The 26759-nt window shown below is 41.9% G+C and overlaps 1 protein-coding gene and 1 long non-coding RNA gene across 4 annotated transcripts in view; one reads left to right on the top strand and one right to left on the bottom strand.

The window, feature by feature from the left end:
* Positions 1-2879: 2879 nt before the first annotated feature.
* IFNGR1 (interferon gamma receptor 1) lies at positions 2880-25752 on the bottom strand. 2 transcript variants are annotated; one of them, XM_037842119.1, is made up of 7 exons: positions 25575-25752; positions 16469-16583; positions 15659-15825; positions 11693-11868; positions 7702-7876; positions 5393-5517; positions 2880-3982 (listed from the first exon to the last, which is right to left on the bottom strand). In XM_037842119.1, exons 1-7 carry the CDS (start codon positions 25666-25668, stop codon positions 3413-3415), a joined length of 1422 nt encoding a protein of 473 aa, XP_037698047.1. In that variant the 5' UTR covers positions 25669-25752; the 3' UTR covers positions 2880-3412. The 2 variants fall into 2 exon arrangements, with proteins under 2 accessions (XP_037698047.1, XP_037698048.1); XM_037842120.1 differs by lacking the exon at positions 25575-25752 and adding an exon at positions 20160-22046.
* LOC119539028 overlaps positions 24960-26759 on the top strand; it is a 70391-nt gene continuing 68591 nt past the window's right edge. For both annotated transcript variants that reach the window (XR_005217773.1, XR_005217774.1), the window contains exon 1: positions 24960-25834. This is a non-coding gene — a long non-coding RNA (uncharacterized LOC119539028). The remainder of the gene's footprint in view (positions 25835-26759) is intronic.

Raw genomic sequence — 26759 nt, 5'->3', positions numbered from 1 at the left:
ATTGAATCCATTTCCCATGAGGTTCAGTGATTTATCCATTTTGATTGATTTACATAATACCAATTCATCAAAGGTAAAGACAAGAGAATAAAATTCAAAGTATGATACGGGCTACAAGGAGGCAAGATTATCTTTATTGGTAGACAATACGGTTGTATACTGGGAAACCCAAACGATCAGCTGAAAACAGAGAAAAAAGAAAAGTTTAGATGTTGGCTGGATACAAAAACAGTATGCAACAATAGCTTTCTTACAAATAGCCATTTAGAAATCTTAATGCAAGATTGCATTCCCATCAGCCACACAAAACATAAAATATCAAGGAATAAACTTAATGAGAAATGCTCAAGTATGTATCAAGTATAAAACTCTAATGAGGGGCATAAGACTTGAATAGAGGCCCTCCCCGTTCTTGAAGAACATTCGACTTTGGAAAATCTTAGTTATCCCCAAATATTCTAGAGTCAGTGCAATGCCAATACAGATTCCAAAAGTTCAAAACTGGGGGGGAACACTTGGCAAAAACTTCTGCCGTTCACCTCAAAGAACCCTAAACCCATCCCTAACTGTGAGCAATGAACACTGCCTGAAAGCCTTAAGGAGGGCCTCAAAAGTAAAATACATCCCAGTATCAAGCTATAACAAATAAAAGTGTGTTACCAACACAGGAAATTGCAGAACAATGAAAACAGCCCCAGGTGTACTGAGAATTTGGCCTACGGTAAACACGACATTGAAAGTCACAGCCAAGTTGGACTATTTAATAAATGCTACTGGGACAATTGGCCAACTTACCAGGGGAGAACTATGTTGAGGGTTGGAATGTCTGCCCCCAAATGACACACTCAATTCCTCACCCCTCACTGTGAATGTGGCCTTATTTGGAAATAGGGCCTCTGCAGAATCAATCAAGTGAGGAAGAGGTCAAACTGCAGGAGGATAGGCCCTAAATTCAATGACTGGGGTCCTTATAAGGAGACAGAGATTTGGACACAGAGAAGTAGGCCACGTGATGACGGAGGCCGAGGCCGGAGTGGCTCCTCCCAACCAAGGAGCGCCAAGGATGGCCAGCAGCCACTGGAAGCCAGGACGAGGCAAGGAGGGCTCCTCCCCAGCCTCCAGGGAACACGACGCTGCCAGCCTGGCTTTGGGACCTCTGGCCTCCCGGACTGCGGAGTAGATGTCTGGTTGTACAGCCAGCCAATTTGTGGTAATTTGTTACAGCAGCCCTGAGAAACTTACACAAAATAATAAAGCTGGATCCCTAGCTCACTCCTTACAAGGTAAAAAAAAAAGATGTAGAAAGTTCAGAGTTAAATGTAGAAACAAAATAACAACCTCAAAAAATACCAGAAGAAAACATGGGTGGAAATTTGTTTCTTCTTGGAAAAGGGGAGGGTTTTTAAAGACTGGTACTAAAAGGAAGATAAATTTGACTTTATAAACATTTTAAACATCTACATGGTAAGAGACAAAGTCAAAAGGTAAGAACCTGTAACATAAATGTGTCATTCTTGGCAGACAAAGGGTACAATCAGTAGGAAAGGCATAAACAGCCCTGAAATGGACAAAGGCCAAAACTAGAAATGTCAGAACTAGGCAAAAATAGCTAATATATAAAACATCATTAGTTTTACTAATTAATGAAGAAATGCAAACAAAAAGATTAAAATGATTAGAGACTGCTATCAGTCACAACTACTTAACGCATAAAAATAAGAACTTGTTTCACATTTTGAGGGGTATATATTGGTACTTTTAAAAATTCTAATGTGTGCATTTTTCATACAAAGATTTACTTTTCAGACTTTTTCCATAAAAAGAAGTCACAACAACGGGATTGGGAAAGCCATAAGGACCACACTCCCCTTTGTCTAGTTTACGGATGGATGAGTAGAAAAATAGGGGAAGGAAACAAACAAAGGCACCCAGTATTCTTTTTTACTTTAATTGCTCTTTTTCACTTTCATTATTATTCTTGTTATTTTTGTGTGTGTGCTAATGAAGGTGTCAGGGATTGGTTTAGGTGATGAATGTACAACTATGTAATGGTACTGTAAACAATCGAATGTACTATTTGTTTCATATGACTGTGTGGTATGTGACTATATCTCAATAAAATGAAGATTTAAAATTAAAAAAAAAGTATTAAGAATTCCTGTACTACACTATAATTATAAAATTATAGGAATGGAGATGAATAAAATTAAATTAAAACAGTTAAAAAAAAAAGTCAAAAGATATGCAGAAACATGATATGTACTGGTCTATGAGTTTGAAAAGTAACTCACAATAGGTACTTTTGCTTCCAAAGAAAGGGAGTATATCAGCTTCACTGCAGTCTAACCAGTATTTATTACTACTTTTTTATTCATTAATAGAAAAAAATAGTAATTTTAATTTGCACTTTCAAACATATTTTTCTGTGGTTTATTTGCTACTGATTTACTCTGTAAAACGTATTTTACAGTTTTGCCAATTGATTCATTTGGATCTTAATTTCTATCCTCTTAGCAATTCCCAAGAACTCCTTGTATAACATAGACTTTAACTCTGCCTCTTCGCGCCACAGGCCTCTCACCCCCGAGGCTCTGCCTGCCACGTCATGCCAAGGACTCCGTGACCCACGCACTCTACCCCTAAACCTGCTTTCCTTCATGAACCACTCAGAACAGTGTTCTGCATGCTAAATATCTAAATTTAGGTATAAAAGGACCATCTTTAAAGATGAGATTATTTTTAGGATTGTTTTCAAGATTAGACGCAAGCAATCAAAAAATATTCTACAGCATTAAGGCATGGAAACAAGAAAAGGATAAAGAAATATACTGGTTAACTATTAAAGACCGCCTAAGTGCTTGACTAAATGAATACAAACATTAGTTTAAAAAAAACACTTTATTTAAACATCTTTCAAACATTCGATTAAAAAAATATGTTTCTATTTACATAACATTAATTTTATTAACTTGAATTTCAAAAAAGCGTTCTGAGTTGCTTCTGAAATTAAACATTAAAAGTGCTACATACATAAACTTCCCCAAATAACATAACCCCAGGCACAAAAAAGCAAAAGAATCCATTGTATGTCTTCAAGTGGCAAGAAAGGACCAGGATGCCAGCTACCATCACAAGTGCAGGGCCTGGGGAGCACTCCCTGCACCTGCTAACCCAGTCAGATGGTGAGCTCTGTGCGAGTCAGGCGGCAAGCTTTGTGCCAGTCAGGTGGCGAGCTTTGCATGATACAGGTTTTTGGGTTTTGCTGTTTTCATATCAAACATGATAGTCCCTCTTTACGCTTTTATTTAAACCAAGACATTCCACCTGGTTAACAGCAATTAGGATACAATTTCTGAAAGCCTGATCTTTCTGTAAGAGCAGATCCTTCAAAGTTGGTGCATTGTGGCTGATTTTATGAAAATTCTTTGGAATCTGTTGTAAGTCTATAACCAATCAAGGATTCTTTACCAGCATCATCCACCAGCAGATCCACCAGCACGTGGGGTTTGTCATAACCGAAAGAGGTGGTAGTGTTTCTCAGCATTAGGGAGTCTTGTCCTTCTGTCTTTATTTCTGTTTTATTAGTCGGGGGAAATTCTGGTTCAGTTAAGAAGCCGTCTGACTCCACAAGGCCACTGTCAGAACCATTCCTGGAGTGATATGAGTTCAAAGCACTGCTACAGGGGTCAGAGTGACTGCTACTTGAAGGGAAAGAATTATTTCTACTTCCTGCAGTCGGAGGGCTACTGGGGGCCATGTCGATCACGGTTTCTTCAGTCATCCCCACGTCTACATCACCAGTGAGCTCTTCTCTCTGGTCTCCTTTTTCAGGAATGTCTTCTGCAACCATGCCTGCAACTGTCACTGGAGACAACTGCTCTCCACTCTCACTCTCTGAGACAATCGGCTGGTAGGATGTGATGGGTGATAACTGTTTTGATTCAGGTTTTGCCTCTGAAGTGGCATTTTTGAACACAGAGAGCTAAGGGGAGAGAAACTGAGTATTAGAAAATAGTAAGTTATCAAGCTGAAGTGCTTAGTCTAAAAAAAAAGTGGTCTTAAGGGTTATGGACTACTAAATATACAACTAACTCGCCTACTTCATGTCATTTTAGAACAGAATCAGGAGGTTGCCTTTTCTTTCTTTGTTTTTCATGGAAAAGACACTATATTAAGATAAATGGTTTTAGGGTTTTTAAAAAGTCATCAAGTATTTAACCCATATATAAATATATATATATATAAAATACATACATAGCTTTTTGTCCATTACCTTCCACACATATGCACGGTACAATATTTTGTACGCAATATTTTCACTATTTGCCTTCATCATGATCATTTATTTTCAGTGACTCACATTATTTCTTTATGCTGATGATTAAATAATTTCACAAATAATAGATGTTACAGTACTTCCAATTTTTACTACTGCAGAGAAGGCTGAAATGAACATCTTCATACATCTTTTTCTTTATGAAATGAGTTCTGAAGTATGGAGTTACCAAGTCAAAGTGCATGAGGTGCTTCTGGCTCTTCCCGCCAGGGCTACAGTGCCTTTCATCAGCATACACTGGTTCTGTTGCTACTGGTGCTACTGGCCATTCAGGTTACAGGTGTAAAATGGCACACCGTGAAGATGCTTTAACATCATAGTTCATATGTAAACTGCCAACTAACTGATGACAGTTCTTATCTACTGTTCTTAAAGGTAGTGTTTGTACAATGCATTTAAACGTGCCCTTTGCACATAACAAGGATTTTTCCTCTGTCATATCTGATTCACATGATTACAATTCTGTTACCTTTAAATATTCTTTTCATCATACAAAAGCTTCTAAATGTTAGACCTTAAAATGTCAAACTACTACTTTCGTCCCTTTTCTTGCCACCTTTTCTTCCTCACTCCAACCATAACAAAGTACTTCTGTGTCTGCAGACTGTCAGAGCCACGCTGGCGTGACCCAGGGCCTCAGCACATGCTGCCCCCTAGTACCTAGATACTTGCCCACCTGCCCTGGGGGACCGCTGAGGCCCCCTCACTGCTGGCAAAGCCATTCCTAAGCCCCAGCCCCAGGGCGGGACGAGGCGCTCACTGGCTGTGTAGGAGCCCCTCCCTGTGAACTTATCTCACTGTGCAACTGCTGGGCCCTCATCTTTCCCTCCCACTAGAATGGAAGCTCCTTTACAGACTGCTGCCTGTGCTCTCACCCCATGCATACAGAAGAGCCTGGTGTGCAATCAGAGCATGGGGCCTGGGATGTGTGGTGGATTAAGTGATGTTTGCTGCTATAAATCCTTCTACTTTATAAACAAAATTTAAGTACTTGTCAAAAGGTTCAAATTAACATTTTAGTGCCTATAATTAAAGAAAAATATTTAAATAAGTTACCAAGGACTTGGGTAATGGGATGCTTTCTCTCTTAAATAGATTCCTCTTAACCAGACAACATATGAGTACCAGGATAAGTGCTAGAAAGAGCAGGAAAGCAGAACCAATTGGAATCCAAACAGAATCTAGGGAAAAATCACAAATCAGAATTAAGATGGAATACTGTCACAGCCATCAAATAATTATAAAGTCTTAGCACTATTCTTTAATAGATTTACACATTAGGTAATTAACGTGGTCAAGAGTTTTGAAAAACACTGAAACGGCAGTCAGACAATCTGAGTAAAAATGAGGTATCTGCCCTCGACAGCAGTACGAGTTTTGCTAGCTCTGTTAAAAAGGCAAAGAAAGAATTTTAAAAATAAAAATACTGTCTTCAGCTACAGACTCCGGCAATGTTTATAACTCTTAAAATAATTTAGCCCCACTCCTTAGAACTTCCCTGTTACGTTTTATTTATTACAAGATTGCAAATACTTAAAAATATACATACGTACACACACACACACGCACACACACACACAGGAAAACTGTGCAGGAATGAAGATCCCCTGAATGCTAACCAGGTAATACATGATATAAAATTAGGAAGATTTGGTTTCAGAGCACAGCTATAACCACTATTGTGCATTTATTTGCTCTAATGCTGCTTTTTATTTCCTCAGCACAGCCTCAGTGTTTTTCACAGTCCTCCCTTCCACCTCAACAGCACTCTGTGTCCTGTGGTGGTGTCTGCCCCGCTTCACGGCGTTTTATTATCTCTAATTTTGAAGTTCTGGCTATGGAACAGTAACTCTAGAACTTACTATTTAATGAATGCTTGTTACAGAATGTAAAAGGATATTTAAAACGGCAACAGTAAAAGGTAAACTGACTCTATAACTAACACCAGTGCACTGTGACCCAAGTTCCGCTCGCTGAGAAAGTGCAGTTCTCAAGGCACCGCCACAGGCAGCAGGCTCTCTGCGAGTGAGCCGCGGTGTGCCACCCTGTGACGGTGACGTCAGCCCAGTTCACAACTCGGGATTTTTTTTTTTTTTTTTAAATACATTGGGGTATTTGCATTATTTCACATTTTGTGCATTAAATAACATTTTATTTTTCAAAACAGCATCATGCAAATTGGCAGAAAATGCACTGCTTTCTTTTTAAAGCACCTATTTGAAACCTCCATATAATGGGCTAAACTGACTCTCTAGCCTAAATTTTCATTTTTCAAAAAGATATCTGTATCTTAAAAATTTTTGTGCATTTTAAACCTAGGAAATATATTCTAAACAAAATCGTTACTATAAGAAAAAATACATACAAAAATAGTCATCAAAGCATGATTTGTAATAGTGAAAACCTATAAATAATCCTAAAAGTTCAAAACCTATGGAACATTAAAACAGAATAGATGTTAAAAACAGAATAGATGTTAAAAACATTAATGAAGTATAGGAAATACAATGGAATAATATTGATAATATATGCTTAAAGCAGTATGCAAAATTATATATACTGTACAATATGGTTGTGGCTATTTAGAAAAAGGAAAAGGGGAAAAAAGCATGGAAAGAAAACACCAAACTGCAAGCAATGAGGTACTTGTTTGGATGGTAGAACTACAGATACTTTTGTTTTCTTCTGTTTTTTTTATATTTTACAAATTATCTATAATGAGCATTTAAAGTTTCATAATTGCAAAGAAAAACCCAAACTTTTAGAAGGTAGCTGCCACTTGAAAATGCCAGTTTACAGATCTTTAAGATGCATCCCTCCACACACATGCAAGCAAAAGGTGATGAAATTAAATTAATAATTATTTTTAAATGTTAGAAAAGTGACCCATAATCAGTTATGCAAACTGATATGAATTTATGTTTCCATTTAATTTCTAGCCCTTGTTCAGTTCTCATGTTACATGGTTACAGGTTTTAAAGTTATGGTCTCCATAAACGACCAGCTAATGGATATACAGTATCATGCCACGTTGAAGTAAAAATTCACTTCTTACATTACTATGTATAACTCTAAGATGTGGACCTTAAGGCACATGGTTTAATGTGTTTGTTCTATTTTATTCCTTCCTGGGTCAAAAGGTCACTACATAGCTTTTCAAATTGGTTGTTTTTTATCTTCTTTCAATGCCCAAGGAATTGTCTTATTTTAAATTTTGAACTTCTCTGAGGGACAGAACTAATGATCATTTTTAAAAGAGAAATAAATTACACATGAATTTGCCTTTCTTCACTTTATCCTGTTTTAGTTATCACCCCCTATATTTAGAATTACAAGAGCAAAGGAAAAAAATGGCAAGAACTCACATTTTGTGCTGATATTGGAAATGGTAATACAGTGTTCTTTTGACTTTTCAGTTCTAACAGCCCACAAGTCCGTGACGCCTTCTGCTGAGACACAGTACTCGGAATTCAGGGCGGTCACTGGGATTCTCAGCTGGCACGGAGTCTCGCTGCAATCAACTTCCCTCTCCTTTATGACCTGTATAAGAAAAACAATCAAAATGCGGGGTCCCTGTTAATCACCAGATTCATCCCTGTCAAATACTTCAACACAAGTTTATGATGGATGTTGAACATGCTTGAAAAAAAAAGGCTGCTGCAGCTCTGAAATCAAAGTTAGTTGTTAAACCAACACATGTTCCTTTGCCCCACACCTACAGTGCTGGAAACTCAGCGGGTGAGAGGAAAAAACACTTCATCAGAAGGGTGGCAGGGACCTCCCGGCAGCGGCACATCTCTCCTTCCACCAGCCAGAGTGGCCGGGCCACCCTGAACTACCCGCCGTTCTGGCCACCCCGGTGCTGGGCCCTGAAGACAAGGCAGGTCAGGGCGGAGCTGCCTGGCCTCGAATACCTCGCAAGGCAGCGGGGAGAGCGCAGAAAGGAGTGTGGGGGAGTCAGGATTCTGGAAGAGGCACACGGCCTGCGACCAGGAAGCCAGACCACGGAAGAGGAAATCGTCCAGGGCGCCAGGAGAGGATTCAAAGTGGAGGTGATGCCCCAGCTGAACAATGAACAGGCAGAGAGAGACGGGCCTCCCGGGGGAGGACCTGGTAACTGCGGGGAGCACAGAACGAGCAGAGCTCCAAAGCACGGATGAGAAGCAGGCTGGAAGGAAAGAGGGACAGGAGGCCTTGCAGGCCACGCCACAGGGAGGAGCCAGGTGTTGTTCTGTAGCCGGTGGGATGTGTTAGAGAACTTAAGCCATGCAGTAGTGCGGGAAGGTGTGCACTTTAGCGAGACAACTCTGCCAGCAGCCAGAGTGACATTTCAAAATCTAAACCAGATCATGCCACTCTTCAGCTTAAATCCGCTCCATCTCAGTCAGAGTCAAAGTCAAGTCCCTGCCATGCACCAGGAGACCCCCGTGTCCTTGCTGACCTCTCTCACCCTCTCGGCGGGGCCTGCTCAGACCACCCTATTTAATATAAATACTCCCACAACACGAACCACCCCACTGCCCACCCCGCTTGCTTGCTTGATTTTCCACCATTGCACTCATCACCTGAGTCCTCTCTACATCGTTCACTGCTATACCCCTGGCGCCTAGAAGGCACACAGGAAATGCATGACAAAGCAATGCTAATCAAAGTGGGTCTACACGCCAGTGCCAGAAGGTAAGGTGACTGTACCGCTCGGCATCAGCATGCGGTTTAGACAGCTGACATTCTGTTTCCTTTTGTTGACTTTTCTCCATGAAGGAAACAGCACATTGACTTACATTCTGTTACTGCTGGCCAGTAACAGTTCAGACTTGAGCCATCCCTGAACTGGAAGTGCATAAAGTCAGAGGCCAGAAGAACACTTAGGAAGTGGGACACTGATCCAGGCCTGAGTATAGGCCCTGTGGTGGGAACAGAGTTGACAGGACGGTAGTCTGAGAAAATTTTATGAGGCAGGGTGTGGAAGGTATGGCAAAGAAGGAACCTAGGGTGATTCCTGGGTTTCAGATGCGGGTGACACAGTAGGTGGGAACCAGAATAGAAAATACCAGCAAAGCAACAGGTGTGTGTGGGTGGGGGACAGCGTGATGAGACAGCTCAGGCCTCTACTCTCCCCAGTCTATACCCACACCCTTGGGGATTTCAGCCAGTCTCATGGCTTTAAATGTCACCTACCTATGCCAGTGTCGACCAAGTTCATGTCCACAGCCCCTATCAACTATCTACTTGCTGTCTCCACTTGGCTATCTTCTGAGTCAGCACCTCCTGTGTCTGGTAACGGAGTAACTGGATCCCCGCTAGCTGCTCAGGCATCTAGACACGTGCCTGATGCTCCCCTCCCTCACACATAAAGCGACTACTGCTGGATCCACCATCAAAACCCACCCCGAGGCTGACCTCTTGGAGTGCCCATCCCCTCTGGCTGGGATTACTGCCACAGCCTCCCACGTGGGCTTCCTGCCTCTGGCCTTGGCACCCACGATCTATTTTCAACCTAGTGGGTAGCCCAATGCTTTTAAAACACAGTCAGATTGCATCACTCCTCTGATCAAACCCCCTCCTGCCCCCCATGGTTCTTTCATTTTACTCTGAGTAAAAGCCCAAGTCTTCCGTTACTCGAACCAACTCCACTTTACCCCTTTCTGCTCTTACATCCTTTCCCTCTTCCAGGCAGGATCCCACTGCAAGGCAGTTCCACTGGCCTTTCCTGGAATGCTTGAACTTCCTCTTTGCCTCCTCATCTTCACTCAAATGCCCACTATTCAGTGACCTCTCTCTAAGAATTGTAACCCAGCACATCCCTCTCCTCAAGTGTCCCCTATTCCCCTGCTCTTATTTTTCCATAGTCCTTATTACCTCTTCACAGACTAGGAAATCTGCAATACACTTATTGCACTCACTGTTTGATGTCTACTTCCCCCAGTCTAGAAAGTGGTCCACAAAAGCAGGGATCTTCATATGTTTTATTCACTGATTTAACCCAAGAACCAAGAAAATGCCTGGCACATTGTAGAGACTCAATATCTATGTAACAAATGAATAAATGGGTGAATTTTGGTCTTGTCCAGTTTGCCAAGCCTTCACAGACACCGAGGTAGCCAGGGCTCTGAGATGTAGCGGGGACTGTGGATCTGGGCCTTGGGAGAACAGGTGGGGTGAGAGGGAAGACTGGGAGCCCTGAGAACAGGGAGCACGGATGTCACCAGATAGCACATGGGAAGCGAGGAGAGGAAGGCGAATCTGGACTAAGACCATGCTGTGGAGGTGACACACAGATGCAATATAGTGTGAGGGGTGCAGGGGAAAACAGTGGCCAAGAAGATGATGACAAAGCATCTGAAAGGTAGAAGGAATTCTAGGAAAGCCTGGTCTCAGGGCAACCACACACAGGGAATGTTTCACTAAATACATAAAGATTAAAAAACCTGATCGGGGGAGGAGGTAACAACTTGTTTTCAAATACATGAGGAAAGATGGAGGGGATTCCTTCAACAAGTAGAACTAAAATAAGTATGTAGAAGACACGGGAAGAAGGACTCCCAACTCCATATAAAAATATACTTTCTAACAAATTATTTAGAAAAAGGCAAAATAGTGAGCTAGGATTGTTCACACAGAGCAAACTACAGGGTTAAGGCAGAACATCTAACTGAAGGAATCTACTACTTTAACTGCTAAGAATGTCAGGCATAAAGATGTTACCAATTTTGCATAACAAATTTTCACTATTAACAGTGAGGAAAGCAATGGAAAAGCACGGAAGTCTATTATAAAAGAACCACTAAAAAATATATTGTGACAAAGCCATAACTAGACCAACAGTTGGACAGCCATTTGAGTTAATAAAACACAATCATTTTGAAATGTTAACTGCCACACCATGAGGAAACTGTCTAAATGCATCTGTAAAGAAATAGTTAATATGATTAATGAAGAAACTAAAAATGTAAAACAAAATGAAAAAGAAAAAAGAAAACTCCACAGTAGTACTATTACCTTTTTCCTTCAAAGACCATGAATCAAATTATTATCGTATTATCTTATATCACCACCAATGAGGAAGAAAAGGTTGAAACTGTCCATGTGGACAAATGAGGGGCCACACGTCAAAATGCTTGATCAGGGCAAAGTCGCCAAGAGGCCAAGGAGAGACTTAACTGTCGTTGAGCAGTGGATCCACACTAAGTCTCCTCAGTAGCCTTCACATCTTTGTTTCTTACCAAAACCTATGATCCATGAGTCTGGCCTGAACATACATAAACCATTCTCTTTTCATTACATTACATATAGAAACAATGTATGCTATCTACAGTATAATTTCCATTTTGAAAAAGATGAAATAGAAACACATACTTCACTTCCATTAATCCTCACATACACATCGTATGTGAATGCGTAACAATCACTATTTTCATAATCATACATGGCTTTTGTCACTTCACCATTGAGAATAATTAAAGGGTGATGTATGTCAACAATGATTTGGTCTTCCTTCTTTCTGACATCCAGTACAGGTGGTCCAACTTTCCCTACGAAAAACAACAGAAAACATAACAAAACAAAACACAGTATAATTTAGCACTGGACTTTATTATACATTTCATAAAATTACCAAAATCAACCAACCAACCTACTGTTTTCTGTTGTTGTTCGTCTAAAGGAAGATCACATTTAAACCACTCCAGAGTCAAGAAGATATTCAAAGTATCCTTAATAAAGAAATGTTTAATAAATCTCAGACCCAAGAAATATTCTTATCTAATCTAAACTCCTCTTTAGCAGTTTAATTTCATTTCTAGTCCTAGAAAAAACCCTTGGCCATGAACTTTGGTAAAAACCCTTGACATTACAGAACCTCTACTAAGTTATTTGTTCCTTTATCTTTGCCTCTGTGGATAAAGAAAACTGTTTTCTAAAGAATGTTTCAGAAAAGGCATTTAGTTCCCCTGGAAACCCTTCCTGAAACCCTTTGTACCTCCAGCACTTATGGGTGTCCGGAAAGTTTGCTAATTCAATTTGTAGAGTGCAAATCAGAGTAAGATAGTCATCCATTCAACAAGTATATGCTATGTGCCTTTGATGTTTGAGATTATTTTGGTGATGCATTTATCCATTCAACACCTACCATGTGCCAGGCAGTTTCCTCACCAATGTATCCTCAAGGCCTAGCACAGTTTCTGGCACACAGTGGGTCCTTGATAAATCTGTGTGGAAAAATTAACTACCTGACATGCAGATGGAGTGGTTAGTGGATGATGAAGGTGTGGACTCTGGGGAATAAAAACACTTAAAAGGGAGAGCAGAAGAAGGGCCTTTGGAAGAGACCAAGTAGGTACGGCCTGAACGGCAGGAGAAGCGAGGCAATGGAAAGCTAAGTCAGGTGCCTTCCCCCAAGGCAATGGCTGAAGTGACCGCGCATGGAAGCCGGGCAGGGACGAGAGGGAGCGAGAAGGCAAGGTGCAGGAGGCCCGGAAGACAAGGCAGGAGCCTCGTGCCCCCTCAGGATGAAGGGGGAAGGCGACACCGGAGGATGCCAGGGTCAGACAGCAGGAATTGGCACAGAAAATTTCTATGGGAGTGAGATGCTGCAAGAGTGGAGAGCTGAAGACTACTGGGTTTAGAGAGGTTAAGGGATCCTGAAAACGTTAAATGTGTTTTACATTGATATTAAAATTCCTCTCACCAAAGAAAAGTCCAGGACCAGATGGTTTTGATGCTGAATTCTAACAAACATTTAAAGAATGAATACCAATCCTTCTCAAATTCTTCCAAAGAACTCCAGAGGAGGGAATACTCCCTAATTCATTCCATGAGGCCAGCATTACCCTGATACCAAAGCATTATAAAGACATCACAAAAAAAGAAAATTACTGACAAACTTTCCTTATTAATTTAGATGCAAAAATCCTTAAAAAAGTATACTAGCAAACCGAGTCCAACAGCATATTAAAAAGACTGTACATCATGACCAAGTTGGGTTTCTCCTAGAAATACAAGGATGGTTCAATATAGGAAAATCAATTAATGTAATACACCACATGAATAGAAAGAAGGAAAATAAAAAATATCGTTATCTCAATGGATGCAGAAAGGGCATTTGACAAAAACCAGCACTGTTTCTTAATATAAACACAAAGAACATTAAGAATAGAAGGGAACTTTCTCAACATGATAAAGGTCATGTATGAAAACCCACAGTTACCATTATATTCAATGGTAAAAGACTGAAAGCCTATTTACTAAAGTGGCAGAGTACAAGATCAACTGTGTTTTGATATGCTAGCAAAAGGAAATTTAGAAAACAACTCCATTTACAATATTATCTAAAAGAATAAAATATCTAGGAATAAATTCAACTAAGGATATAAAAGACTTGTACACTGACAACTATAAAACATTGCCGAAAGAAATTAAAGGATGCCTCAATAAATGGAAAGACATCCCTTGTTCATGGACTGGAAAACATTATTAAGATGTCAATACTATCAAAGCGATCTACAAATTCAATGCACTCACTACCAAAATCCCTACAGCCTTTTTTGCAGATATGGAAAAGCTGATCCTCAAATTCATATGGAGCTCCAAGGGGCCCTGAATAGCCAAAACAATTTTGAAAAAGAACAGAGTTGGAGGACTCACACTTTCTGATTTCAAACTGTATTACTAAGCTACAGTAACCAAAACACTGAAGTACTGGCATAAGGACTGACAAATAGACCAATGGAACAGAATTAGAAGTTCAGAAATAGACCCACACATCTATGGCCAACTGATTTTTGACAAGGGTGGTAAGTGCATACAAGGAGAAAGAAGAGTCTCTTCAACATATGATGCTGGGAAAACTGGATATCCGCATGCAAAAGAATGAAGTTGGACCCCCTACCTCACACCATACACAAAAACTAACTCCAAATGAATCAAGGACCTACATATAAGAGCTAAAACCTCTTGGAAGATAACAGGAGCAAATCTTCATGACCTGGGATTTGGCGATGTATTCTTAGATATGACACCAAAAACATGAGCAACAAAAGAAACAAAAGATAAACTCACCATCATCAAAGACCTAATCCAAGGACATTATCAAGAAAGTGAAAAGACAACCTACAGAACAGGAGAAAATAGCTGCAAAACATATACTGGATAAGGGCTTAATATCCAGAATATATAAAGAAATTTTGCAACGCGATAACAAAAACACAAATGATCCAATTTAAAAATGAGCATAAACAGACGTTTTTCCAAAGAGAATATATGTCTGGCCAATAAGCATACAAAAAGATGTTCAACATCATTAGCCATTAGGAAAATGCAAATCAAAACCACATGAGATACCACTTCACACCCACAAGGATAGCTACTATTAAAAAAAAAATGACAAGCACTGGAAAGGATGCAGAGAAATTGGAATCTAGTGTACTTTGGTGAGAATGTAAATCGTGCAACTGCCATGGAACGCAGTATGGCGGTTCCTCAAAAAGTTAAATATAGAATTACCATATGACCCAGCAAGTCTGCTCCTAGATGTACACCCAAAGAAAGTGAAAACAGGGTCTCAAACAGATACTTGTAACCAATGTTCATAGAAGCATTATTCACAATAGCCAAAAGGTGGAAATGGCCCAAGTATCCAGCAACAATGAACGGATAAACAAAATGAGGTACTTACACAGAAGGGAATATGGTTTGGACATAAGGAACGAGGTACTGAGACATGCTGCCACATGAAGAAACTTGAAAACATTATGCTCAGAGAATAAGCAAGGCACATAAAGAGGAATGTTGTATGAGGTCACTTGTAAGAGCATCTACAAATAGCAAATTTGCAGAGACAGAAATTAAAGGTTACCAGGGGATAGGAGAAGGGGAAGTTCTGACTTGGTGGATATGCAACGTCTGTAAACAAAAATTAACAAAATATAAAAATATATTAAAAAAAATTCCTCCAGGTACTGAGAGGACTTCAGGTAGAGAGGAAAAAATGAGAGCCAGCTGCCAAAGTCCTCAATGAATGTAACTTAAAAGGAAATGGCAGAGAAGATGGGGGGAGAGGGTGGCACCGAGTACACTGGATGGCACTGGATCCATCTTCGTAGGGACAGAAATGGAATGGTTTAGGGGGATTAGACAATGGCTGCCTCTAAGCCCAATTTTGTGGGGCTTGGAAGAAAGGGCAGAAACACTGACTCTCAAAATTCCTTCACACGCTTCTTAGGCATTTTGATAATTTTTAGCAACTGATAATGAAAGTAAATATATACAAAGGTATGGATAAGTATTTTCTAATTTAAAATTTAGATGTGTGTACATTCTACTCACCTTGTTGGCATATAATAAACTCTTCTGACTCTACATAGGCAGATTCTTTTTGCCCAAGCCTCGCTTTCACTCTGGCCCAGAGTGAGTCTGATGGATCAAACATGTGGTAAGAAATATTACAATAATGATGAGATATATTGGCACAGGCCTCAATCCACACTGGTTCCCTAAAACAAGGAGGGATAACAACACACAAAGGTAACTTTTATGGTTAACATATAAACATGAAGCATTTCCATCTGTGCTTTGCATTTCACTCACAGTATGGGGTTGATAGAAAGAACTGAGTTCAGAATAGGATGGAGAAGCTGGACAAAGAATGAAGCAGTACTCTCTGGTTAGGAGAATTACAAATTACTTTACAATAAAAAGGCTCAATCCAAAACATAAAGCCTATACAAAAATACATTCCATATCTAATTTTTAAAAATCTACTTTTAAACAACTCTAGATTCCATTACATAGATAACTTTTAATTAATTATAGAATCAAACACATCAGATTCCTAAAACTTGTCAAAGAAAATCTCAACATTATCTTTCTACTAAAAACGCACTGCACTACAGGAAGTAAGATGACATCATTACTCTTTTTTTGTCATGCCTTAAAATCGCAGAAGTACGTGATACTTCTCTACTTCAGTACTGACAGGCAGGAAGTATTTTGCAAAGAACTAAGCTGCATTCTTAGCACATCTCGACGTCTACAAGCAGTTGAAGTTCTGTCATGTGGAAAGGCAGGATGCTGGGAGTGAGAGAATGTGCAGGGACAGGGACAAAAACAGAATAAAGGACACACAGTGACACTCACCTGTAGTTCTTTATCTGTACAGTGAAAACGGGGGTCTGCAGCATGGCTGGGTATTCCCAGAATAGGACAGGATTCAAGTTATGGGATGCAACTGTTACGTTGGTTGGTACAGGCACTGGAAGAGATTCAAAAAGTCAGACAACAGTGAGAAATTAACATTAACATTAGAAAGACTTAATTTAAGATGCCATGTTAGTCAAATAAATATATTTGAAAAAAAAAAGTAGAATACACCAGGATAATTATAATTATTTAAATTAAGAGTAGAGTTTTAAAAATTAATTTTATTGAAAAACGTGTACAAGAGCCTGATTCATATTTTGGAGACATCATTTTGATCTAAAGAAAATACAAAAATGCAAGCCTGAGGCAACAAATTCTGTCAACGACTGAGCAGTCTTTGTAGAAAAATGCACTTCCTCGATTCATTTAGTCGCTAGTAATTTCACATTTCTAGTCGATGCCCAGAGAAGAGCCGGCGACACTAGGATTTCACTCTAAAGCACCCCCGCCTTCTTCACCCCCCACCTGGCACTGTACTCAGGCAGCACAGGAAGGGGCCACGTGGTGTCCCCCAAAGCCACAGGAGGGGCCACGAGAGCAACCTGCCAGCCAGCTCCACCACGCAGGGCCATCTCCAGAACAAGCCCGACATTTCTTCTTGCCTTTGCTCTTTTAAACCATTTAAGAAACTGCTGATGCGACTTGAAGAGAGTCACATGAGTAAACAGGCAGACATCATTTTAACAGCTTCCAATCAGATACTACACCAAAGCCAAAGTTATTAATGGAACCATCTTTTCCCCCTACTCAGTGTAAAAAGATATCAAGTTGAAGTATATATAATATATTCAGGATAATATTTTACATATATATATATGAATGGACATGAGGTATAGACAGAATTAGTGATATGACTCCAAATTTAAGATTATTCAATCCTACCTGGCTGAAAAACTCCATTAAGTATGATTTACTTATAAAATTAAATTAATGAATGGCAGCGTAGCCAGGGCAGGGGCTTCCAAACATGACTCCTTATCACCCTCGAAAATGGAGAGAGCCAGAGGTCGATGCCTTTCCAAGGGCCCCTATGGCCCTCAGTGGCCCCCCGTGGACGGCACTGATGAGAAAAGCAAACTTGGGTTGGACTCTGAGAAATCCAGGTCTGTTCTGGCTCTGATGCTAAGCAGCTCATCAGATTTCCAACCCTGCCAAATGAGACGTTAGTTTCCATATGCTTAAGAGATTTGCTCTGTTAAAAGTGTCTACCACTAGATTTGTTTCCAAAAGAAAAGTTTCCATAGTTAAGCTAAAACTGTACATTGCTTTAATTTCCAACTGCTAAACATGTGTTCTCCTTTCAAAGGAACATTCTGGAACAAGTTTTTTAGGTAAATCATACATGCTTATGGACAACTAAATTCTAGAGCCATTTTCTTTTTCTTACTATTTTTTCCTTATGTCACTGGTTCTCAACAGGGGGCAACCTTTTTTCTCAGGTGACGTTTGGCAAAGTCTGGAGATATTTTTGGTCCTTCCAATTGGGAGTGGCACTGCTCACATCTGGGCAGAGGCCAGGGAAAATGCACAGGACAATCCCCCACAAAAAAGAATCATTGGGCCCCAAATGTCAGTAATGCTGAGGTTGAGAAACTGAGCTTTATATGTTCCTAATTTTAGCTAGTTCATCTGACTTAAGAAAAAAACAAATTTAATTACAGAATGCTTTATGGTAAACCAACATATTTCATGGCTCCCCCACCCCCATCCCAAAGGCTAGCTTTGGTCACCGCCACAACTACCATATTATTTACTAAAGTTGTGTAACAATTTGTGCCAAAAGGTTGAGATGACAAAGCTGGGAGGGCATCACGCTTGGCTCACTTTCTGCAGTGACCAGATCCCTACCATCTTCCTATTTTTGTGCTTCCTGAAACTGCTGGTGGCTGCTGGTATGTATCATCTTTGGTTCTTTAAGCAACTTCCTTGCAGTTGACTCAGAAAGCCCCGGGCCTGCAAATTCAGTCCCGGCGCTTCTCAGTGGCAGAGTCCGAGGGCCACGTTCAGCAGGGTACACTGATGCTTCTGTGAGAGGGTTCCTTTCTCCACGGGATGTCTGCACCTTAGCCTTATGACACCACCTCATCTCAAACTGTTTACAATCCACAGGTGTTCCCTAAGTTTTGGCAGCAATAAAAGCCACTTTTCCCCTTGGGCTCAATTCAACACCAGTATTAAGTAACAATCACATGTATAAATGTAATTCTGCAACCAAATTAGAAAGGGTACTTGATGCTAAGCAAGCACATGACTGTGAACTTCCCTCAGAAGACATTTCTCAATTTTAGCATCTTTTGCCATCTGGAGAGGCTGTGAATTTTCAGACCATAAAGTCCTGGTTTCCCTTCATTTAACAGTTCTTTCCTCAATCATCTCTTTACTTCTGCATTTTACTATAAGCAGCAAGAAGAAACCAGGTGGTACCTTCAACGCTGGGCTCAGAAGCCTCCTTAGCTAAAGCCCGCAGTGCAGCAGGCCCAGGTCCCACTTGCCACATTCCTGATGGGGAGAGAGGTGCTTTCTGCCACCATGTAACAAGGATCCCCGCTTCCTCCAGTTCCCAGTAACCACACATTTCTCACTTCCTTTTAAGTCCCTCTTTTCAGTGACTCCCAACAGGAATGACTTGGTAACTACATACACTCAATCTGAAATTCCCATAGCTGAGGAAAAGGCAAAACAATGTCAATCTACATACCAGAATACCAAATTAAATATATTTGTATTTAGGAAGGAGTTACTGAATCTTACATTATCAAACCACAAACAGCAGATTTGTGCAGCATTAGATCAGTTTTTAATGTGAATCAAGCTATGTTTCCCATAATTTAAGTCGAAGCCTAACAGGGTTATCTGAGAACAAGGGCCCAACTCACAGCTTTCAAAGCAATCAAGACAGACAAATGGTAGGAGGAAGAGATTTCAGTAGCTAGAAATTACTACGAGATTAAAGGAGAAACCTTTGAATATTTACACCAAAGGATGTAACCTGTGGTTTTAACACAACCAGAAGTGAAACCATGTGGTTATTAGACATCTGTCTTTGTCGTCTTTGCCAAAATCGCATGATAAATGATGTGAGTAGTCTTCTCATTAAGTTTTAGAATTTTATAACCTGAAATTTAATTATTACATATTCAGATTAAATTAAGGCTTATGATAAAATTCTAATTATGATAAATTTATACTGTGTAAATTAAAATATATATAAAAATAGCAAAAGACTATTATCTATGGAGTTTAAAGAAAAATCCTACCAGAGTATCCAATGAAATAAAATCATCTTTCTGATTTCCCTGTCTTTAGAAAATGCCCAGACAGACGGTGTTCTGCAATTCAGGTGGCTTTCGGAAATGGATTCAGAACCCTTTGGTGCATTATGTCTGCACTCTACCCAGAGTAAACATTAGCAATTTAAGATCTGCTTCCTTGAATCCTTCCAGAACTAATGTCTGAGGATTTAACAAAACCAAACACAGGACAGGAGAATCAGTTTTTCATAACACTCTAATTATAATGCAAAAAAAGGAAAAAAAAAATGGTGGGAGGAGCCCTGATTATAGCCAACTGTCTCCTGGGAAAGTTGGTGAGCCGGAAGAGACAAGACAAGACAAGACAAGGTACCTGCCTCTTCAGTGATGCAGACCAACAACAGTGATGAAGCAGCGCCCTTAGCAGGGGCAACGGGAACGTCACAGAGCACCAAAGACCAGCAGCCAAACAGCTCTGCAATGATTGCTGTTGAAGGTCAGGTGGTGGCAGAGCAAGCGACTACAGACATCCCAATTACAGCTCTGTGTGGAGGGGTGCCACCTGCGCCCCACCTTGTAATGCTGACATCATCTGGGCCTCTAAGGAAAGGGGAAGCAGCACATCGATTTTCACAGAACGAAGAGAACACCAAGATGTGTACACCCAGGGCAAAACAAGAGCTAGAGACTCTGTGGACAATATTTGACAATCTGGTGACCCATCTTTCTCTGGAAGGACAGAGTGAGCAGCATAAAAATGTAAGGATGAAGGTGCCAGTAATTAAATCATTTTTGTAGCTTCTAAGTCATCCAACACCCCAACTCTAAAACAAATGCTCCAAATGAAGGCATCTGGACCCTCTTCTGAATGAGCAATTCTCAGAGAAAAGATCCACTACTTTCCCCACGTTAAGGATCCCAGACTGTGGGTATTTTCACCAGGGTATCTTCTGTCCTGCAAAATGTTGAGAATCCAGACTAAGTGAAAAGTATCAAATCAAGACTTTTGTATTTTTTCCAGATTTTATTTATGATCACAATCTACTTCCTGAACAGTTTTCATATTGCTGACAAAACGCTATTCTTAATGCAACTTTTTTCTTAGCAAGTAGCAGCATCCCCTAGATTTATGCTGAATAACGACATAATGAGAAGTCTTGCACCTATTTCAAGTGTTTGTAAAAGTTTTTTAACGGAAACATTTCAACATTTTAGGGCTTTGAAAGGAATCATATATCCATCACTTTGTAATGCTAACGGACTATGTCCATTATCTACTCCCTACTATTATCTCCTTGTACCTTCAGACAAAGATAGTTTCAGAACCATGGGCTTGGTGAGGGCACCTAAAATCCTTCAGGTCTATTTTACCCTCTTTTATAACAGTTCCTCACTGGAGTCGTGGGGTGGGGGGTCAAGACCCCTGGCATCCTGCAGCCTTCTCCTTTTATCTGCTGTCTTAGGTGCTTCTGATTTCTCATTTACTCTCTCTTAAAATGTGGGGCACAAAAGTGATAAAACAGATGTGAATAAAATACTTTTCTTCCTCTTTTTTTCTTTTTTTTTTTTTTTAAAGATATGGGCATAACAAACAATGGCTTATCTTCAACTTGTGATCAACTAAAATCCCCAGATTTTTCACTTAAACCACTACTGAGTCAGGGCTTATCCAGTCAACATCTGCTCGACCACTTTTCTGACCAGGACTTTATTCTCATTCCTGTTTATCCAATTTCCTCTAGGTGGGCTTGGCATGTCATGCAAATCTGACAGGACTTGTGATTGGACCAGTCTAGTCGATCCCCACAGAGAAGGCATTTCTCAAGACTAATTCCCTTTTGGACTAATTCATTCTAAATGGAGAAACTGTTTAGGAACTAAAAACACAAAAAGGTTTATCTGTCTTTTTCAATCTAAGGAAAACAGGAAAACGGTATAAGAATGAGTTACATGCTAAGCTTAGTTTCCTGTTTTAAATTCCTCATGTTGACCTGGATGAGTTTACTTTTTAAAAGCCAATACAATTTCTCAAATATAACTAAAATAATTTAATATTTTCAAATATATTTGTTAAAACAATGATGCACATTACTGAATGATAATCACTAATATAATATTCAACATTTACCATGAGACATGGACTGTGCTAAACTTTTTATGAAACATTATCTCATATAATCACAACCACCATATGAAGGAGAAAATATTATTATACAGATTTTACCGACAAGAACAAAAAGGCTTAGAGTTTAAGCGAAATCTTGAAAATATGTAAAGTTTGGTTGGTTTTAATTAAGTAAAACTGCTTAAATGTCATTTTTTCTTTTTTTGGTATGATAGTTGTTCAGTAAAGTAAGAGGAAAACAGCCTCCATATCAATCAGAATTGAAGACAACTTTTTTTTGATGAATTCACAAACATCTGCTTCAAGTAATTTTGTCTGATTTTGTTTTCCTACCACAATTACATGATGGCTACTGCAAAACTTTGGACAATGGAGTGAAATAAATCACTTCTTTAAAATGTACGTGACTGAAACTGATACCCAGTAGTCTGATGACTTCATATTGGAATAATCTAAAATAAAGACACCCCTAAATAAGAAACATTATAAATAAATTGATTCCTTCCTTTCAGAAAGTCATCTCTTTCTGGTTCAAATTTCATTCTGATCTCTAGCCAATTAAAACGGAACCACTAAAGGGAACAGTTGGAAAACAATAGCACTATTCCTGTATGCTGCCAAATTTTGCTGGATAGCTCATTAAAATGTTTATTTATCTCTGATTGTTTTGATCTTATTTTATATAGAGCCATAATGTGGCCCTTTCAAAGTCTGTATTGAAACATGAAAAAGGAATAAAACAAAAAAGAAAACTATTATAATACCCTGTTCAACAAGTACAATCAAAATGCATTATTTTAAAATATTCTGAATATCTGAAATAAATAAAAATAGAATCCAAAGAAAATAATGAAAAAATTTCAACATTACCCAGAGCACTATCCTAAAGTCAGAGAATGAGCAGAAGCAGAGCTGAAGGAGTAAAGAAAGTCAGCTAAGAGCTCTCCAGACTCCGAGTGGACAGTGTGCCATTGCAGGACCTTACCCAGAGGGGAGCAACCAGCAGGAAGTAGGCAGCCACAAGCAGACACGTGAAAAAGAGATGCCACCTTTATACCCAAAAGTGCCTGAGGAGTAAAAAATGGAAGGTACGCTGGATTTATTTTACTCTCAGTTCACTTAAGAAATGTTAATGTAAGCCCATGCCTGTAAGCTACAACACAATACAATCCCCCATCACGTGGGGTTTCCTGAGACTGCCTACACAGCCCTGTCTGCTTCCCTGGCCCTACAAGGCCTCCTCATCTAAGGAGGGTCTCCAACCAGAGTCAAGGCCAGCAACACTGGGCCCTAACATGCTGCACGCTACTGAGGGCGGGGCACTGGCCAGATAGGGCAGCTAACCAAGAGCAGGAAGCAAATAGTCATCGAGGGTTTTCCTCTCACTCTCTGGAAATTATGCATTTTACACCAGCTAACTTAAAGCACAGGAAAAGCAATAAAATCTTGAACAATGCACTGAAAAGCCTCCTTGAAATGGGAAGGGAGTTCATGGATGCTGGTGTTTAAAGGAGGGTAGTGAACAGAAGGCTGCAGATCTTCCTGGCAAGGCCTGCAGGCAATGCACTCCAGGGCCAGCTTCCAGGGTGCACGAATGGTGCAGTCCCGCAGGGTGCTGCACATATGGGGTAGGGCCGAGCTGGTTGGATGCTCTGCTATCGTCCATCTTGAACTTCTTAATAAGAGGCCCCACATTTTACTTTTGCACCGGACCCCAATTACGTAGTGGGTCCTGCCTGCTTCCCCCATGAGGCTGCCAGGTACTGAAGCTAGGACGTCGCCCCCCTTCCCCACCCCTCCCACATCCAGCCAGTCACCAGGCCCTACACTTGGGCCTGCTGCATGAGCTGCAAAACTCAACTCTTCTCCATTTGAACTGCCATTTCTCATTGCCTCCTTCCCGACCTAAGCAACAGCCTTCCAGTCAGTGTCCCTCCTTTAAGTCTACCGCCTATGAATGGTCTTTCTAAATGGCACACCTGATCCTGCATAAAACTGTTCCCCTTCTTACAACCATACGATGGCTGCCCACCAGCTTCAGCAAGGCATGGTAGGCATATCATTTTGTTGGCTCAGCACCTGTATGTCTTTCTGGAATACCATCCGTCATCTTCTGGGAACTCCCCCAGCCTCACCCTCTGCAATAATACCTTTCCCACAAGAGCTGGCATCAGACCCAAGCTGAGTAAATCAGAGGCTTCCCCTGGGATTTTGTTGCAAGATGTCAAAACCAGAAATTGTCAACATCCACGATTCCTGCCAAGTAAGGACAGGTGGCAATGCCTAGTGCATTAGAAACAAGAAATAGTCCTGGCAGTTTATGAGTCCTTGGTTTTTGCAACATTTCTGCCTTTCTGTTCAACTCTTGCTTGGGTTCTGTGAGCCAATAAATCACTCTTTTGGGTTCTGTGAGCCAATAAATCACTCTTTTTGCCTAAGCTAGCAAAGTTGTGACTCCATCACTTGCTGTTGCACATGACTAGGCACTTCACTAACTGATCCCTATCTCTCCACCTCTATTGTCTCCCCTTGTATCCTCATACACACATTCTGCAATAAAACACTTTCCATTCCACTTACCCCTACCTCTGCACCACCCAAGTCTCTGTACCTCCAGACCCCACTCTGAGATCACTTCCTTGAGAAGGCTTTCCTGACTGCTGACACAGCCAGGCACCCATCCCTTGCTTTCCAGCAGTCCGGGACTAAGTCCAAGCTTATATCACAGTGGATGATCAGCTTGTCCTAGTCTGCAGAATGACTAATAATGTGGACTCTGGAGCCAAACTATCAAGCACCTGAATAGCAGTGACTTCTCTGTGCCTCAATGTCGCATCCATAAATGGAGATAACAATTAGCGACTACTTTATAGCGTATAAAGCACTTAAGACAGGGCTTGGCACCTAATAACTGTTAGCTGTTACAATCATCCTTGAGAGCAGAAATTCAGTAATCACCATTTTGTATTCCCAGGATTGATCCTGACTGTTTACTCGACTTTTAAAGCAAGCAAAAGGAGAACTGGCAATGAATAGGGCACCCCCGATAGGAGCTCAGGGCCTAAGTCATAACAGATTCAGACTGAGAGAGCCCGCCTCCCTGTCCCCTTCCCGGCAGCTGCTAACGGACATCGCGCAGACACTCAAGACTGACAGACTGACAGGGCAGGAGGTTTCTGATAATTTAGGTTTATCCACCCGAAGTCATGAGCTGTGGCCAAGGCGTACAAGGAAATTCACTTATTGAAAAATGAATCACAAAGACAGGAGAAATGGAGAGGCGTGCTTTCTTATCGTTACACGGAACAACGGAAGGGAGCAGAGAAAGGGAATTGAGGTGGCCAAGTGCTGAGACCAGCGTCGCCTCCCCGCCTGTACCCCCTCCCCACGAGGCCCGCCGCCCGGGGTCGTCCAAGAAACGGGGCGCAGGCCAGTCACCCGGGGTCGTCCGGGGCGCGGAAAGCAGGCCCGCCGCCCGGGGTCGTCCAGGAAATGGGGTGTACGCCCACCGCCCGCGGTCGTCCCGGGAGCGGGGAGCAGGCCCGCCGCCCGGGGTCGTGCAGGAACTGGGACGCAGTCCCGCCGCCCGGGGTCCTCGAGGAGCGGGACTTCCCAGAGGCGGCCCCCGGCCCCTCCCGACCACGGCCCCCGCCGCCAGCGACAGTACCCGAGGACAGCTCCGGATCCACGGTGCCCATCTCAGGCCTGCTCCAGGCCCGCACGGCGAGGACGAAGAGCAGGAGGAGGGCAAGCACTGCCATATTGCGCCTGACCGACCTCAGGTCGGCCGGGAACGACTGCGGGATTCCCCTGGAACGGCCCTAGGGCCTGGACCTGCGTCACTTCCGCCGCCCAGGAACAGCGGTCTGCCGGGGGGCGGGGCGAGCACATGAAGAGCAGAGTCGGAGGAGGCAGTTCTAGGACGAGGTGGGCGTGGCGCGGGGCCGGGGGGGCGTGGTCTGGGCGGGGCTGGGACGGACTGGGCGTGGCGCGGAACCTGGCGCCGTGACTGGGGGCGGGGCTAGGACGGGGTGGGCGTGGCGCAGAGCTCGTTGGGGGCTCTCTCGCCCAACACGTCGCGTTCTCGGGTCGCGGTGCTGCGCGCGAACGATCTGAGGCGCCCCGTGTGTGGGCGCTTGGGTCCAAAGGTTGCGCTCTTGGCTTGACCCCGCTGCCCGGGTCTCCCCTCCCGGTGTGGCTGGCAGACCCGGCCGCTCTCCTCGTTTACCCTGTTCGAGGGTCGGCGGCTGAGCGTTTAGAGCCGAAAGAGCCCTTAGACGCCGTGTCCAGCCCCTGAGTTTTCACTTGAAAACGCCGCGGCTTCACTAGCGAAATGGATTGAGCACGTCTCACAGTCCGAATGGAATCGGCTGGGCCCAGGGCTCCTTTCCTCCTGGGAGAGAAGACAGCGTGCATTGCTTTTTTCAGCCCTTAAATGTCAACCGCTGCCCTCTTCCCTCTGACCGCGTCTCCTGTCACTCCATCTGTCCCGCTCCACTCAGCCACGTCGGCCTCCTTGTCGGGTGAACAACCAGACGCCCTCAGAGATGCGCAGGGCCGAGGTCTCAGGTGCTCCGCTTTGCTCATCACGGCCTTACGTGAGCTGAAACTGGCACCCCCTCCCCCATCCTCTGCACCCTGCCCTATGGTTCTTCCTTGGCATTGTCACCGCCTACCACACCCTGCAGTGTGCATATTGATAATGCTTGTTGTCTCCCCTCTTCCAGAATGTAAGCCCCAGGAGGGCTGACATCTTTGCTTGGCACTCATCTGGTATTTGTTGAATGAAAGCATGCACAATTGCACTGGAATTAAGCAAAATTTGAGGGGAGAAAGGGTCCTTCTGAAGGCA

The sequence above is a fragment of the Choloepus didactylus genome, chromosome 7 (assembly GCF_015220235.1).
Source record: "Choloepus didactylus isolate mChoDid1 chromosome 7, mChoDid1.pri, whole genome shotgun sequence".
NCBI classification, from domain to species: Eukaryota; Metazoa; Chordata; class Mammalia; order Pilosa; family Megalonychidae; genus Choloepus; species Choloepus didactylus.
Note: the sequence above shows the minus strand (reverse complement) of the source record. Positions and strands in the feature narration are given on the sequence as shown.

What these genes read in the sequence shown, in the direction of transcription:
- IFNGR1 (XM_037842119.1), bottom strand. Translation starts at nt 25,668, where the DNA reads ATGGCAGTGCTTGCCCTCCTCCTGCTCTTCGTCCTCGCCGTGCGGGCC. An exon ending in GTACAGATAAAGAACTACAG is followed by an intron (nt 15,826 to 16,468) that starts GTGAGTGTCACT and finishes TCCTTGTTTTAG; the next exon opens with GGAACCAGTGTGGATTGAGG. An exon ending in TCCCATTACCCAAGTCCTTG is followed by an intron (nt 3,983 to 5,392) that starts GTAACTTATTTA and finishes CTCTCCCCTTAG; the next exon opens with CTCTCTGTGTTCAAAAATGC.